The sequence below is a fragment of the Spermophilus citellus genome (genome assembly GCF_964194105.1).
Source record: "Spermophilus citellus genome assembly, chromosome: 3".
Classification (NCBI taxonomy): Eukaryota; Metazoa; Chordata; class Mammalia; order Rodentia; family Sciuridae; genus Spermophilus; species Spermophilus citellus.
Genome location: NC_138184.1, coordinates 20,137,390 through 20,153,625, shown reverse-complemented (window position 1 = coordinate 20,153,625; position 16,236 = coordinate 20,137,390). Strand labels below are relative to the sequence as shown.

General features: G+C 48.8%; 1 protein-coding gene and 1 long non-coding RNA gene across 2 annotated transcripts in view; both read right to left on the bottom strand.

The window, feature by feature from the left end:
* LOC308643113 overlaps window positions 1–16,236 on the bottom strand; it is a 622,623-nt gene that overhangs the window by 272,299 nt on the left and 334,088 nt on the right. The window lies entirely within an intron of this gene.
* Window positions 6,101–16,236, bottom strand: part of CDCP1 (CUB domain containing protein 1) — a gene marked incomplete at its 3' end in the record, with an annotated part of 44,068 nt that continues 33,932 nt past the window's right edge. The window contains exons 5-9 of the mRNA XM_081287580.1: window positions 15,318–15,539; window positions 13,691–14,083; window positions 11,334–11,699; window positions 9,041–9,128; window positions 6,101–6,527 (exon numbers count right to left, since the gene is read on the bottom strand). Coding sequence (XP_081143706.1) covers window positions 6,101–6,527; window positions 9,041–9,128; window positions 11,334–11,699; window positions 13,691–14,083; window positions 15,318–15,539 — 1,496 coding nt within the window. The remainder of the gene's footprint in view (window positions 6,528–9,040; window positions 9,129–11,333; window positions 11,700–13,690; window positions 14,084–15,317; window positions 15,540–16,236) is intronic.

Below are 16,236 nucleotides of genomic sequence, written 5' to 3'. Positions count from 1 at the left end.
AAGGGCTGTTCAGGAGCTGCGTCCCAGGGCCATCCAGTGGAACAGCCTGCCTGAAACTGCCTTCCATGTGCCAGGTACCATTATTCCAAGTCCAAGGTACGGGGTGAGCAAAAACGTGCCAATAATCCCTGCCTGAGGAAGCTTACAATTTAGTTGGAAGAACAACAATAAGCAAGATAAAGTATCTAGTTTTAGAGATAAATAGGAAGGAGTATAAAATAAAGCAAGGAAGGTGGATTTGAAGTGCAGAGGTTGGCCGAAGGCTTGACATTTAAGAGTGTTTTAAAAGTCTGGTCACAGGATAGGAAAGGAGAGGCTGAGGGGGGAGGCAGCAGCCAGTGCCCTGAGGAAAGAGGTTGAGGGGGATTAAGGGACTTCCAGACTCAAATCTTGGTTGTGTCACTTAGCTGTGGGGTCCCAGCAAGTAATTTAACCTCTCAAAGACTGCTTCTTCCTCTGAAAGGGGAAGGTAACCATCCTGACTCCAGGCAGGGCTGGCTATATAATTGGTAGGAGCCCAGTGCAAATTAAAAATGTCAGTCCCTGGTTTGGAAATTATTTAAGGATTTTGAGCCGGCAACAGTGGAGACTAAGTGTGGTTCTTCTGAGCTCTGAGCCTTGTGCTACAGTCCATTGTGTGACCAGGGAGCTGCTCTAGGGTTTTGAGGTGGCCTGGCCCTCACCAGGCAGGACCACCAGCATTTGTGGGTCCAAGGTGGAGGGTGAGGCTGGGGCTCCTCCCTGACATCAATTCTCTCTCTGTCCTTTCTCTGGAATCCTGTGGGATACTCACAGCTAATATTTTCCTGGTGTGTTGTTGTTTGGGCTTTGAAGTTTCATAGCCCAGCTCCCTGCTGTCCCCTCATTCATCACAGGGTGGGGAAGAGGCAGTGCTGGCTCACCCCTGAAACTCGTGGCACCTGTGAAAGGTTCCCAGGAGGCCAGAGGCAGGCGAGGGGACCAGCCAGGTGGAGACAGAGTTCCATGCCTCCTCGTTCTTCATGAGAATCTTTAAAGCCAAGAAGCAGCCCTGCCAATCCCCCCAACAGAGGGAGGTGAGCCTTGGGGTTGGGATTTGTTTTCGTGTCCTGGAGGGCAGGCCCAGGTCGCCTTGATGTGGCACCCCTTTGACACATTCCCAAAGCCACCTGGGTTTAAATGGGACTCCCCTCTTTCCTGGGGAGCAGGAGTCTGTGAGAGGTGCAGGCTGAAGGGCAGGGGCGAGGGTGGAGAAGGCAGGTCTGGCAGTGGCCTGGGGTGCTGATGCTTTACCCTGTGTCTGGAACCCCAGACCCTTGAGTGGGCCAGCCATGGGGGAGGAGCTGCCAGAGGGGGCCTGAAGCGGGAAGCAGGCTTGCTCTCTCCTCCAAAATTTATGGCCTCTTGGAGGAAGGAATGGAGACAGGGGAGACAAGGACCCTCTGGGGAGCTCTGAGGTCCACCAGACTCCCAGCATCCCCTTGCCTGAGCCTCTCTCAGCTCAAGTCCAGCCTAGCAGCAGAGGGCGCTGGTGAGCCACCGAGCCATTGCTGCCCTGCCTTCTGCTGGTTTGTGACCTTGGGCAGGTAAATCCACCTTGCTGGGCCTTCCTTTCTCAGTAGTAAACTGGAGATAAACTTTGTACCTAGGATTATCAGAGGGTGAGGTGAGATAAGGTTTGCAAAACCTGACATCAACCTCCTTCCCTCCCTCAGGATGCCCTAGAATAACACCTCCCTGAAGTCCCTGCTTTAAGCGCAAGGAGTGTATTCGGACTAGTAAATGCAACAGATCTTATTTCTAGGGCACCCACTGTGCGAGGTGGTATGAGGCAGATGAATAATGTACAAGACATGGGCCCCTGCATCTGGAAAACGTACGTACTTCTTAGGTTAAAAGACAGGCAAGTACAAACGTGTTAGCCATAAGCCTAACGTGGCTAAATGCAGAATTATGAATCAGAAAGATGATTGGGATTTAGAGGTACAACTTGGTGGGGCTGGAGGGCTTCCTGGAGGAAGCGAGTTCTTTGGCACAGTCTGGAGCACTGGTAGGATTTCCAATCAGTGGGCAGGGAGAGGGATGGTAGCTTTTGCCACAAGCTGTCCCGGGTGATGGCACATAGAGGGCTGCAGGCAGGAGTCCCTTGACACAGCCTGAGGATTTTGAGCCCCAACAGGATTCAGCTCTGAGGTCCTGGGTGGGTTGGAAGAAGGGGTGGGGAGGGCTGGGTTGAACACTGGAGGTGCCATCATCCAGCAGATGGGTGGGGTGTAGACCAGATGTTGGGTAAATCAAGAGCATGATGATCAAGGTCATCAGTGCCATTCAAGGACAGGACACTTGATCTCCCTGCCCCACTATAGCCAAAAATCCTTTGACAACTCTCCCACTGAGATGTATGTGTGGGGGCCTTTGTTTCTTCCCCTTAAATCTGGGTGGGCTCTGTGACGGGCACACCATCCGATAGAGTAGAAGTGATACCAGGTTCAGGCCTCAAGAGACCAGCACTTTCCACTTTCTGACTCTGGAAACACTCTTACAAGCCAGCCACCGTGTGATGAAGAAGCACCCAAAGCCCTGTGGAGTGGCCTAAGTGTCCCTGAGTCAAAGCTCCCAGCTAATGACCTGCATTAATTTGCCCGGTATGTTAAGAGCCATCTCCAAAGAGGATTCCGATTGTGCCGCCCCAGCTAAGGTCCCACGGAGCACAGATAAGCAGTCCCCATTGAGGCTCAATCAAATTACAGATTTGAGAGCAAAAGATGAGATTGCTCGCTAAATTTTGGGATGGTTGTCTAGGCACCAACTTCTGATCTCCTTGATGTGTTCAAGCCAGTGTGCTTGGGTCCCCTCTCCAAGTCCACGGGGGCTCCTCTGGCACTTCCTTCTCTTGCCCCTTCCTGTACTTCCATACTGGTGGCTGGTGATGACTCGCAGCTGGGTGAGTGGAGAGGGCAGCCCCGGGCCTCTGCAGGGTCAGCTAGTGGGAGTGGTCCCACAGAGGGGCTGCTGCCTTAACAAGATCAGAACAGAATGAGCTGTGGCCTCTTGAGTTGTTGAGAGCTTCCATTCCTTCTCCCTGCATACAGAGACTTGGAAATGGGCGACAGCCAGATTCTAAGACTATAATATATAATGGTGCTGGGGATGGAACCCAGGGATTCACTCATGCCAGGCAGCAAGTGCTCTGCCACTGAGCCACGTCCCCAGCCCAAGACGATCATTTTTATTTCAGCTCAAAAACATCTGCTTCATACACTGCATCCAAAAGCCCAGTTCCCTGTACGATAGGCCCTGGGGTAAGAATGAAGCCAGAAGCTGCTGGCCCCTGCGAAGCCTGTGAAAAGAAACAACTAGGAAACTGGGGCCTCTACCGAGCCAGAGAGCGAATAGTCAGAGCATTTAAACAACCCAATACTCATTTGTTTTGTACATTTGTTTATTTTAAAAAAGCATAGGAAATGAATACAATGCTACGTAAAAAGTATCTACATTAAATAAATTATTTCCAGTTCAGCTTTTGCAGATCCACACGAACCATCCCCTAACCTCTCCTGAGGTCTGGACTTAGGCTTGCCCTCTTGACTCCTCTTGGAGAACTTTCCTTCCCATGCAGTGTCCGTAGCACTGAAGATCAATCCTGTGTGAGCCAGCCTCGCTCACAGATGAAGCAGAAGGGGCATACGGGCTGCCTGGGCATCTGCAGATCTAGGGTGGAAGGGTACGATGCTGGCACACAGCAAAAATCAACATGACATTTGACTGGTCTCCAGGGTCCTGGAAATATTGTACATAAGTGGGGGTCTGGGCCTTAAAGAGCCACATGCTCAGACTGGGCCCCTTCACTGAGCCTGGGTTTAGGGAAGACTCATCCACCTGCAGGATCAGGGGGCCAGCAACTCAGCCCAGAGTCTTGAGCCTTCCCTTAAAAGCAAATGTAGCCCACTGGGCATGGTGGCACATGCCTGTAATCCCAGTGGCTCGGGAGTCTGAGGAAGGAGGACTGAGAGTTCAAAGCCAGCCTCAGCAACTGAGTGAGGCTCTACGCAACTCAGCAACACTGTCTCTTAAAAAAATACAAAAAAGGGCTGGGGATGTGGCTCAGTGGTTAAGTGCCCCTGAGTTCAATCCCTGGGATTCCCCCCCCCCCCAAAAAAAGCAAAATGTCCATAAGGGGACCTTGCAAGTGATAATAGTATGTATGGTCAACCCCAGCATCTGGGGTGGAGTCTGAAAGGAGGTGGGTGGAGCCAGCCTTTCAGAAAGGACAGGGTATGATCAGAGAAATAAATCCTCTTCCTTCTGGAAAGAGGTCAAGTGTGTGGAGCACACACCATCCAGGTGACTGTCCAACACCCTTCCACTGGGGCCACCTGACCAGGAGAGGTGGTGCACTTCCAGGGTGAGGAACACAACGAGAGTCACCTTTATTCTTTGCAGGAAGTACTGAACTTTGCACTGCTGCTCTTCTCCCAGGTTAGAGCAGAGCCGGCTGGCAAAGGTTCACAGGAATGGGGCTGGTGATTTGCATACAGGAAGGAGACACACTAGGAGGAAACACTTTCCTGAAACACAGGCCAGGCTTGTGGTCTCGCTTCTCACTGGGGAAGAGACAAGGGTCCGGGTCTTTCCATTACAGGAATGGCATTTCTATGGGAGCACCTTTCTACCAACAACCGCGTCCAGCAGTCACTGGGTTGAGTGCGAGCTCAGTGTGGGCAGATCTTCTGCTCTGGATTTTAATGCAATATTTTGGAGTTTTAAACATTAGTAACAAATTCTTTAAAAAGACAGCAGGCTAAACAAAACACCCGGTGAGCTGGATCATTTTGTAGTTTCTCTGTGGGTGTCAGTGGCAGGAAGGTGAGTCAGGCAGATTAATGGCACCCTACCAGCAGGGTCCCAATCCCTACCTTACATGACAGAAGGGACTTTTCCACTATGGATGGTAAAGATCTCTTTTTCTTCTTTTCCTGGGGTGCTGGGGATTGAACCCAGGGCCTTGTGCATGCAAGCACTCTACCAACTGAGCTATATCCCCAGCCCGATGGTAAGGATCTTGAGGTGGGGAGAACATCCTGGATTCAGAAGTAGAAGAGGGAAGTAGGGCAGTCAGTGATCAGTGATGCTGAAAGACCTGACCAGTCACCAGAGCTAAGGAAATGAATTCTAGAGTCTATGCCAGGAATCTGGCCCAAAGAGAACCATTTGGGAATTCTGATCTCTAGACGGTAAGACATTATATTTGCGTTGCTTTTAAGCCACCAAATAATAATGTGTTGCAGTAGCAACAGAAACTAACCCAGGTGGCTACTCTCTGGTATGTATTTAAACATTTTTGGAGGAGGAAAATATTCTCTAAATTTTTGTTTAAATGTCAGAATCTTGCTGCAGCTGGGAGAGCCACACATGGCAACTCAAAGAAATTTCTCTCTAGGAGCAAAAGACAAAGGAACACAAGCTAAATGTCTGCAGTGGGATAACTCTACACAGCTGGAGAGAATCAGGAAGTCTCTTACCCAAGCAGATGGGTGTCCCTGCAGCTCCCACACATACCCTTTTCTGGTGGGACAGACTGCAAATTATCGCACCTCACAGGGGACAAGCACAAGTTTATCTAGTGGTTGGTAGAAGTCAAAGCCCCGCCATAGGAACCAGTTGGCACAAGTCAATATTATATCAGGTGAAAAGAACTGTGTGGTGATACATTTGACCACTTAAATACATAGGAACACCACATAAATAATAATAAGGCACAGTGTCCTTTTCATCCAGGGGACCTCAGGTGGGCTCCTAGGAATCAGAATTGTCACCATGAAGTGGGCAAGACTCCATTTATCACTCCAAATCCGGGCTTGTGGCAACCCCTCTATCAGGTGACTCACGTCTCTTTATGGACTACCCCACAACACTGTAGGGTGACTGTATCCAGGTCCGAATCCCTCCTTTTCAACATCTCACCACTGGAATGAGTCCACTGGGAAATCTGACAGTGGTGGCCAGGAAATCCTGCTCTTCTTCCATATGCTTCTCTAGGAGTTCTGGGCAGGAACACTGTAGGAGTGTCTCAGTGCCTTGCTTTGTGCATCTCAGCAAAGTCTTTGGAAAGGATCTAAAGTTACTCGGCTGGCTTCACAGGCTCCTGGGTATCCAGCAAGGGAATGTCTGTGTCCCCGTTGCCTACCTCCACCTTGTTGGGGTGGGAGAAGGTGTAGGGTTCACTCTCAGACTCAGGAGAGATGCAAGGGGGCAGCTCCTCTGTGGTCAACTTTGCAGTTGGGGTCCTGGAGCATATGGGGGGTGGGGAGGGAGGGCAGTCCCCCGTGGGGCCCTGGAAGGGCCGATAGGTGTCCACCTCTGGCTGGAGGAAGGACCCATTGGAATCCTGCAGCAGATGTCCATACACCATGGTGTCATCGATGACTGCGTACACATGGGAGTCATTGTCCTTTCTTCCTTTATGGAACTTTTTTAGCTGCCTTGGCACCTGGGTGTTGACATTGCCATTGTAGATGCCCACAGCAGGGCCTTTGTTTTTCTTTTTCCTATTTGTAGAAAGAGAACAAGATGGAAGTCAGGGGGGAAAAAAAAATCCTAGATGTACCGCATTTCTAAACCCCTGTGGGAGCTTAGAGTCTTCAGAGTTCTGACCAAGTCTCCCTGGAGCCCCTGAAACTCTTAGCATGTGGAAATGAAAGTCAGTGTTCTCCAGTGAACATCTGAAATGACCTACTGTTGTCTCAGGCTTTTAAGGTGGAAACGGAGAGATCACAGACAGTAGAGAGGGTTTAGAGGGGACATCTTTAACACTATTTGTGCTCAAATTGGCTTTCATCTCCCCAGAACTGGGGATGGAGCCCAGGGCCTCATGCATGCTAAGCACATGCTCTATCACTGAGTCACACCCTCAACCCCTCCAATCCTCTTTGATGGATTACCTGGTATCCAATGGTGTGAACACCTGACCATGTCTCCCCCTCTTTCTTACTAGAAACAAATGGTGTCCCAGCTCTTCTAAACCCCATCTGGCTCTGCACACCTGGGGCCAACCTTCTAGAACTCTTACTACTTTCCTGTAGCTAATATTTCATCTTTCTCTCACATGGGTAAAAGCTCTGACCATCTAGATTCCAGGTGGTCGTAGAGGAGACTCAGGAGGGAAGGGTGGAGCTAATTTTCTGCTCGCTTTGGGGACAGAAGAGCTTAGCATCTGCAGAGGTTCCAACGATGGTAACCTCCTAGAGAGGATAAGAGCCAAAATGAAGACAGAATTTGGGCCACGTGCCAGTGTTCCACAATAACGTCATTAACATTTGGAGTGTAATGTTCTCTGGTACTTGGACGTGGCTGGACATTAGCACTCTCTGCCTTGGAAAACAAAGCTTCGCCTTCCGTCTCTGTGAGCCAAATAGCAGGGAAGGCTGACTTGTTAGCTGACCAGAGTGATTCGAATGGAGGACATTAGCTCTATTAGCATAATGGACCACATAATGCATGGGGCTGGCAGTTCACTAATTGTGGATCAGCAACCTGAGATAAAAATAAACCTAGTACTGTTAGCTTGTTATGTGGAGTTTCTGGCCAAGAGGATGGGCTCCTAGGCTTCCTGCCTGAGGTCTCTAATGGATGCCTCTCCTTCACACTCCCACAGTGTCTTGCTTGACCTCTCCAAAGCTCTCCTGTATCCCGAACCTGCCTGTGTATTCACCTGCCTCTTTTGTTCCTCTACCCCATGGACGGCAGAAGAGACTGCGTCTTGCTCCTGCTTTTATCCTCAGCATCTTGCGTGGGTCCTCGTGCTTAGGAGACCCTCAGGAAATACCTGCCCAGTGAGCAAGTTGGATGGTGCTGTCTCTGCTGGTTCGTGTAGCAGAATCTGTCCACCCTAGCTACACCAACCTGGAGATGCATGGGCCTATATAAACCTGTCAACACATGGCTTCACACAGGCAAGGATCTCGGCAAGGCCAGGGCTAGTGATCCTCAGGCCCAAAGTGGTGCAGTTTAGAGATGGAGGCAAGGCTGGACCACTGCCCCTGCCCAGGTCCCTCCTGGTGAGAAGCTGTTGCTCAGTCTTAACACCAGGCTTTCCTCACTGGGTGGGACATTCTGTGTGCCCCGGACAAGAGAGTCTCCTAAGAGGAAAAGTAACATGACGTTTCATTAAGAGAAGTCCGTCCTACAGCCACATTTCATGGACAAGAGGCCTCTCTAGGACCTGCAAAGAGCCAGGACTTCCTCATCTTTGGGGACATTTCTAGACAATCTCCTTGCAGATGAGGAATTTCAGTTGGTTTGCTCAGAGTCATGGTTAATTTGAAACCATTTTTGTTGTTGTTGGCTTTTTTTTTTTTTTTTTTTGGAAGGTCAAAACATGCTACGGAAAGCAGATGTCTCTTCTTCTGCATGGTTTTAATCAGAAATATGAGCAGAATTTGTAAAATCTGCGGCAAAGCATGGACTCTGTCTAAAAAAGGTCATTTTCCTTTCATGCAACAGAAGCTGCCCTCCTGAAGGGGTGGAAGGTGGGATGGAGGAGGTCGATGGGTCTTCCTCTCACCCGTAGAGATGCCCTTTTGGTGCTTGTCTGGAGTCTAACAAACAAGCTCAAAGCAGACAGTCTGTTTAATAAACTGCAGGAGAATAAGCAGGGGCAACATGTGTGCGTGTTCCTCTAGGGGAAAGAGTGCGTGCAGTTCCAGAGGCCTGGTCTGGCCTGGCAGGGCCTACTGAGCACCTTCCTGCCAAGGTCCACTGTGTGGATCAGTTTAATGAGCAAACAAGAGAGTGACTCACGGGGCTCTTGTGCCCAGGCAGCTAGAAGCTGCGGCCAGAAAGTCACAGAGTGTTGCTTTTATTTTTCCTTTATCCCCTCCTAGGATAGGATCTCCTCCCACCGCCCCAAACCATAACTCAGACCTAGCAATATTGTTCAACACGGATCTTTGTGGGAGAGGAAGGAGAAACAAGAAAACAAAGCCAATAATTAATACTACATCTGGGCTGGGTGATGGAGGAGACATCAAGTCAGCCAGACAGCTGGAGGGATTCCACTTACTTCCTTTTCACAAAGCAAATGATGAGTCCGAGGGCCAACAGTAGCAAGGCCCCACCTGCCACCACAGCGATGATGATAGCAGTCAGGTCTGTGGGCAGAGACACAAGGAGACAGATGAGACAGGCGCGGTCAGCACAATGATGAACCCGAGTGGACTCCAGGCTTGGCTGCCCCCAGGCCCTCCCCTTCTGTACCCCCATACTGCTCACATTAGAGGGAGTGTATTTCCTTTCTCCTGAATTTGGGGTGGCCAACAGAAGGTGGCTGTGTCAGTTCTGGCCTTGATCCTTAAGAAGACTATCAGTTTGCACCTTGTTTTGTAGTGCTGGGATGGAACCCAGTGGCTTGCACATATTAGGTAAGTACTCTACCACCAAGCTATATGCCTTGCCCAGCTTGTATTTTTTCTGTGAGGAGAAGGCAGCTACCATGTTAGAAGTCTGCCTGTGCTGAGACCACCATGCTGTGAGGAAGCCCAAGCTAGCCATGTGGAGACTCCATGGGGAAAAAAAAAACAAAACAAAAAAACAAAGTGAAAACCAAGGCCCCCAGACATGTCTCCATCCCAGTCAACCTTAAGCTGTTCTAGGCATCTGTCAGGGGACCCAGATGCCCTGGAGTGCAGAGGAGCCGTCCTGCTGTGACCTGCCAAGATTCTTGACCCAGAAATTGTGAACCAAGAAAATGGTTAATGTCTAAGCCATGACATTTTGGGGTGGTATGTACATAGCAATAGACAAGTGGGAACAATTGGGGAGACCTATCAGATCTACTCCAGAGGGTATTCCTGGTCTACCACCAGGTGGGTTCCCCCAGTCACCAGTCTGTCTTGGAGGAGGGAAGAGCAGAGTGGGAGAGGAAGCAGAGGGTCAAGCGTCAAGGGTGAAGGGTGAGGAGAGGGCTCTTTCATCTGTACTGTCCTTTTCCTGTAGTCAGGTGGAGGAAAGAGAAAGTCAATCCAAGAGCCAAGAAGACAGAAGATGCGCTTCGGAGGAAATAGGAAAAGAAATGATAGAGAACTAATGGAGGAGAGGAGGAGAACCCAGGCGATAACCTGAGGACATGGGAGAAGTTGTCACTCTGGCTTTGGTTCCCATTAGTTCTCTTGCTGCTAAGCAGCTGTGTGACCTTCGGGGGGATATCCAATCCCTCTGGCCTCCAGAAAGGGAAGAGGTCAGGAAAATAGCCTCCACGGTCCTTCAGGCTCCAACACTCTGTGGCACTCTGGCCATAAGGAGAACACACGGTCCCACTGCAGATCACCCTGCCATGTAGACTCTTCCTGGAGTCATAGAGGAACATTCCCCATCCTGCTCTAAGGCCTGTGACTGGAGCTGTTCATGGAGCCCAAAGTTTCACTGGGATGAAATTAAAAAAAAAAAATAGCAGTATTGCATATCTATGTCACATTTTTAATCCCTGACACTGGATCCCCATGATACTTTTATGATATAGTAATCACGTACTTTACAGATAAAGAAGATCAAAGGAGGCAGAGACTTGTGAGAAAGAGATGAAGAGTACAGAACTGTGGAAGTTTGGCTGAGAAAATCTAGGCAGACCCAACGAATGTGCTAGAAGGGATAGTGCAAAGTTCCCAATTCCAGCCGGCTGCGGTGGGCACGCCTGTTATCCCAGTGGCTCGGGAGGCTGAGACAGGAGGACTGCGAGTTCAAAGCCAGCCTCAGCAATGGCAAGGCGTTAAGCAACTCAGTGAGACCCTCTCTCTAAATAAAATACAATATAGGGCTGGGAATGTCGCTTAGTGGTTAAGTACCCCTGAATTCAGTCCCAGGTACCAAAAAAAAAAAAAAAAAGTTCCCAATTCCAGCATCAAGAGACTGCATGCTTCTGCGAGTCTCTTGTGGATCTTTCTGCCTCTGTCAAGAGAACAGATCCAGCTGGAGGATAACAGACCACCCGAAGAAGGGTTAGGTTAGCCTAGTTGTGTCAGATAGCTTGGCTAAACCCCTTACGTATGAAAGTGCCCAGCTAAGATCAACAAAATCCTCTAACCAACCTTCAACTGCATGAATGCGTGAGTCCAATAAGCCCAGCTCAGACCAGAATCACTCAGCCAATGCATGAGCAGTAATAAATGGCTGTTTTAAGCTGCTAACTTCTTGGGTGGTTTGTTACGCACCATTATCAATGCAATAACTGACCGATACAAGGACAACCAGCAATCTCTCTGTTTTCTAACTTATCTCCCAGGCTTATTCCTAGCTCTTCAGATGCCGTTTTTTTTTTTTCCTGATCACTACTATCTCTGAAAGACTGTGGAAGTTCTTACCCAGAGTCTTTGGGGTGAGAGTCACCCAGAAGAGCAGGTCCAGCTGCTTGCCGCTCACAGGGCTGCAGTTGGAGATGTTGACCCAGAAGTTGTGATAGTGGAAGCTTGGCTTGGGGAGCATGACCTCCTCCAGGTTGAAGATCTCCTCTGGTTGCGACCTCTGCTCCTGGATGATCATGAGCGCCCACCCCGTCTGGCAGGCCACGCCGATGCGCTCCTTGAAGAAGGTCAGGCAGGCCACCTGATCATGGGGCACACTGATGTTCCAGGACAAGGAGGAGAGGGCTGGCAGGCCCCGCTCCCAGTTGGGGGTCCTCAGGTAGACCTTGTTCTTTGTGTCTGGCGTCACGGTGAAAATTCCATCCTCTGCAGAAAAGGGAAGGGGATCCAAACAGACACCGTTTCACTTCATCAAGATGGAAAATAAAAGAGAAAGGAGGGGTACAGGAGGACATGTTAAATCTGCTAGATTGGCACCGTCCAGCGGGACTTTCTGCAGTGATGATATTCTTGACTCTTTTATTAACATGCTGGGGATCAAAGCTAAGCAAATGCTCTACTACGAAGCTACATCCCTAGTCCCTGGAAATATTCTCTATCTGCACTGTTTAATAGCATTTCCACGGCCACATGTGTGGTTACCATTGAAATGGGACTAATTTGACTGAGTGCTAAAATTTGGATCTGAAATATCTCCCAAAGGCCCATGTGTTACGGGTTTGGTTTCCAACCTGTGGCCCTATTGGGAGGTGGTGCCAAGGGAACTGGTCCCTTCCTCTCTCTTTGCTTTCTGGCTGCCATGAGGTGAGCAGTTTCTTCTGTCATGTGCTCCTGCCATGATATACTGTGCTGCTTGGTCCCCAAAGCAACAGGGCCAAGCAACCATGGAGTGAAAACTTTGAAACCATGAGACCAAATAAACCTTTCCTCCTTATAAGTCAATTATCTCAGGTATTTTGTCACAGTGACAGAAAGCTAACACAACGAGGAACGGCAATTTAGATTTGCTTAATATTAATTTAAATAAGCACATGTAGCTGATAGTTAGTGTATTAGTCAGTGCAAAATTAGTTCCAGTCAGATTAGGTGTCTAGGTCTTTTGGAAAACACAAACAGAAAACAGTTCAGTTTGCCAAACCTGTGGTTAACTCATTTTCCTCTCAGAAATAATTCTCAACATAGCTAATGCTTGTCTGCTGCCTTGCTCCATTGGGATTGGTATATACCAATTTCTGATTCAGAGACTGGAAAAAAAAAAAAAACCCAAAGAACCCTCATGTTCTGGGAAGAATTCTAGAATCATAAATCTGAAACAGCTTCTAACACATTCATAAATCCATTTCTTACCTTCCGGTGAGATAAAAACCCCACTTTTCCACTCTAATGAGAGTATCTTAATTTCAAAGGTTGCCCAGAGGATTTTCTCTGGTAACCTTGGAGATATCAGGAAGTCTGGACCGATCTTAATCTATGGCTAAAAGTTCATCTCCCTCCCACTCGTGCCTCTGAGAACAAAAATACAAAGTAAACCTTAAATAAAGGTCTGGGTCAATTTTGAAATGGCCTCTAATTTAATGGCACTGTTCTCTGAGCAACTTAATCATGGCAACTGTGACTTTAAAAATCAACCACCTGGAGGTTACTGCAGTGAGCCATTTAGACCTCGTTTATTGCCTCGGACACGAAGACCTTAATCTAACCTTCACCAGGCTGCAGAAAGGGACCCTTGTGCTCCAGGGAGTCACCTCCCTCCCCCAATTCCTCCTCGGGCTCTCTCTCCACATTGCATCCTGAATTGTAAAAGCAGAATCATAAAAATGTCTGCAAAAGAATTTTTATGTTCCCATCTTAAAAATTCAGGGCTGGGGAATATTTGGTGATTTTTCATTTATGCTCTGCCTGCTTCCAAAAGAGAATTGAACCTGATTATTTGTTCTGCTGCCTACCAACCATTGCCTTCAGCTGGGAGAAACATTTTCTGTTTCTTTTCAAACTTCTGGAATTTTCCATCCTAGGTTGATGGGAAAAACCGGAATCAGGACTTGTCATCTTTGAAATCTCTTGCGTGGGGGATCAGCGCCTCAGTCACCCCTTCTCTCCAAATTGGCAACTTAATTAAGAGACTCACACAACTCAAGATAGACATGGATGCCCTGGGCTGGGGTTGTGGCTCAGTGGTAAAGCACTTGCCTGGCACGCGTGAGGCCCTGGGTTTGATTCTCAGCACCACATTAAAAATAGATAAATAAATGAAAGTATTGTTGTGTCCAACTACAACTTAAAAAGTAAATAAATTTAAAAAAAATAATTAAATTGCCCAAACAAGATGGGAAAGAGAGAGTGAGGGTCCCCCTTACCTTTGAAGTGTGGGGTGAAGGACACGGTCAGGCCCTGCTTGTAGAACTCTTGTTGGAAGCCGGGAGCAAAGGTCCGGAGGGTCACGGAGCTGTTCTGCTTCACCTGGATCTGCTCGATAGAGCCTCCAGGGCCAGGGCAGAAGGAGCCGTAGTACAGTTCCTGACCAGGTGTGGTCAGGTGTGTGGCCACAAGGTAGCTGAAGCTGGTATTGCAGACCTTCTCCTGAGTGTGCTGTTGTAGCTTCTGTTTGGGCACCAGCACCAGACTGAGCCTGTCCTTGGGTACCAGCAGCTTCCAGGAGAAGTCGTGCAACTGCACGGGCAGCTGGAGGAGGTCACTGGGCACCTGGAGTTGGTAGGACTTCCTGTGGCAGTACCGGTGGTCTGTGCAGCCTAGGAGAGAGGCTGGTGGTACCTATGTGCAGGGATCGGAAGTCGCCCTCCCTGGCTCCCACACCCGCCCTGCCTTCCCCTGCAGACTTTTTCCTTCTGTCTGTCCCGTGTCACATCCCTGTGGTCCCCTGTCCCCCTTTTCTGGCTCCCTGAGTCTGCTTTGCTGGATTTCCCCTGCTCTCTCCCATTCCCACTGTCGGCCATCTGCAGGACTTAGGATATGAGTGCTCTCTTCTTGTTTGCTCTCTCCCATTCCCACTGTCGGCCATCTGCAGGACTTAGGATATGAGTGCTCTCTTCTTGTTTGCATTGTGTCTGAGATGCTAAGTGTCGTGCGGGCAGGCTGTTTGGTGTAGTAGTCACATCTATAAGTGCCACCGGGGAGATCTTTTTTTTTTTTTTTTTTTATTTAGAGGTCTAATTTGTTAATTTGTACGTCTAATGGAGTGAGCTGATTTCTTTCTTTCTTTATTTTTGGTCGTACTGGACATTGAACCCAGGGGCGCTTTACCACTGAGCTACATCCCCAGCCTTTTTTATTTTTTATTTTGAGACAGGGTCTCACTAGGTTGCTGAGGCTGGCCTTGAACTTGGGATCCTTCTACCTCAGCCTCTGGAGTCTCTGAGATAACAGGTGTATGCCACCATGTCCATCACCTAATGGAGTGACCTTGGCAGTCTACATGTGGGTTCAGCTCCTGCATTGTAGAGACTCTAAGGGCACCCATGTCAAAGCTCACAGTGGCTCATCAGGGAGGTGACAGTAGGCACTGCTGCCCTTCATTCATCAAACATTCTTTAAGTGACCAGCACATGCTCAGCACTACTAGGGATTAAATGGATTTTTAAAAAATGGAATTAGGCAAAGTTCTTCTCAGTCTGATGCAGAGGAGACAGGTGGGTAGTGAGTACGGAAGTGAGGGTGCGGGGGCAGATGGACTGGAGTAGGCTAAGCAGAGGAGAGATTGCATCAGAGGGGATCTGGCAGGCCAGCAGAGACATAACACAGACATAGTAGGGAATTTCAAGGGAGGCACGTTCCAACTGAGGCTGGTCCTAAAGCCGGTGTGTTGCACATGCTGTTTTCTTCTTGCTGCCCTTGCTCACCTGCACTTGGGTGGGTATTTCACATCAGACAATTCCCAACCTACCTAATGAACCCCCCTAAGAAGGGAGGGCAGGCAGGGGCAGAGCTGCCTGCAGCCAGAGACCCATGTACCAGTGAGGGGCGTACTTATGGTTTTCTCTGCGTTCAACCACAGGCGTGTCAGGTCATCACAAAGGAAGGAAATCTTGTGCTTGGAGCCCGGTGTCAGGGTGACGTTGTTACTGCAGGTCCGAGACTCCAGACACACGAAGCAGCCAGGGACAAATCTGCGGCTCTGTTTGACGGGGCGTGGCTCGATGGTGATTGACATGGTCCGCTCCTGACTCAAGTCAACTATGTAGGTTTTATCTGAAAACACGAATAGAAACAAGGTGTGATGCACGGACCAGCAGCAGCCACTTAAGATGGTAAGAGTCAGTAGTCAACCTCTCCTGAGGAGGAAAGCAGCACAGGGCATGAGTTTTTATTATTAGTGTAATATTGCAATAACTTTCGAAGAAAATTAAAAAGCAGTGGACTTCACCCAATAAAATCAAATATTAGAAATATGAAATCAACACAAAGTATAAAAGCAAAACAAATAAGTGAATGAAAAGATTAAAATATCCATCAGCAATAGGTGCTTTAAGTAACAGAGACAAGGGACTCAGAGGGAGGGGGACATATTGCTGATAGGCAACGATTGAGCAGTTCACAGAAGGAGACATCAGTGTCCAGATATTCAAAATATGAAAGGTTTTTAGTGTCACTTGTCACCAGAGAAAGCAAATTAAAACCAAGGGTCTCTTTTCCCCGACTCAGATGGGGAAAACATAAACATATGGTGATACCGTGTGCCAGGGAGGTTAGGGAAACAGGTGCTTCGCCCACAAGACTGGCAGAAGCCTGGGTCAGCCTGTCATAGTCACTTGAGAAGCAGTGTATAAATGAAAACCTTGCAGCCCTGGGAACTCAGCCGTGTGATGTGATGATGTGTGCCCACATTTTATCTCAGGGCTGTGCAGACCAGAAACCAACTAACACTGGATAATTGAATAAACTATGG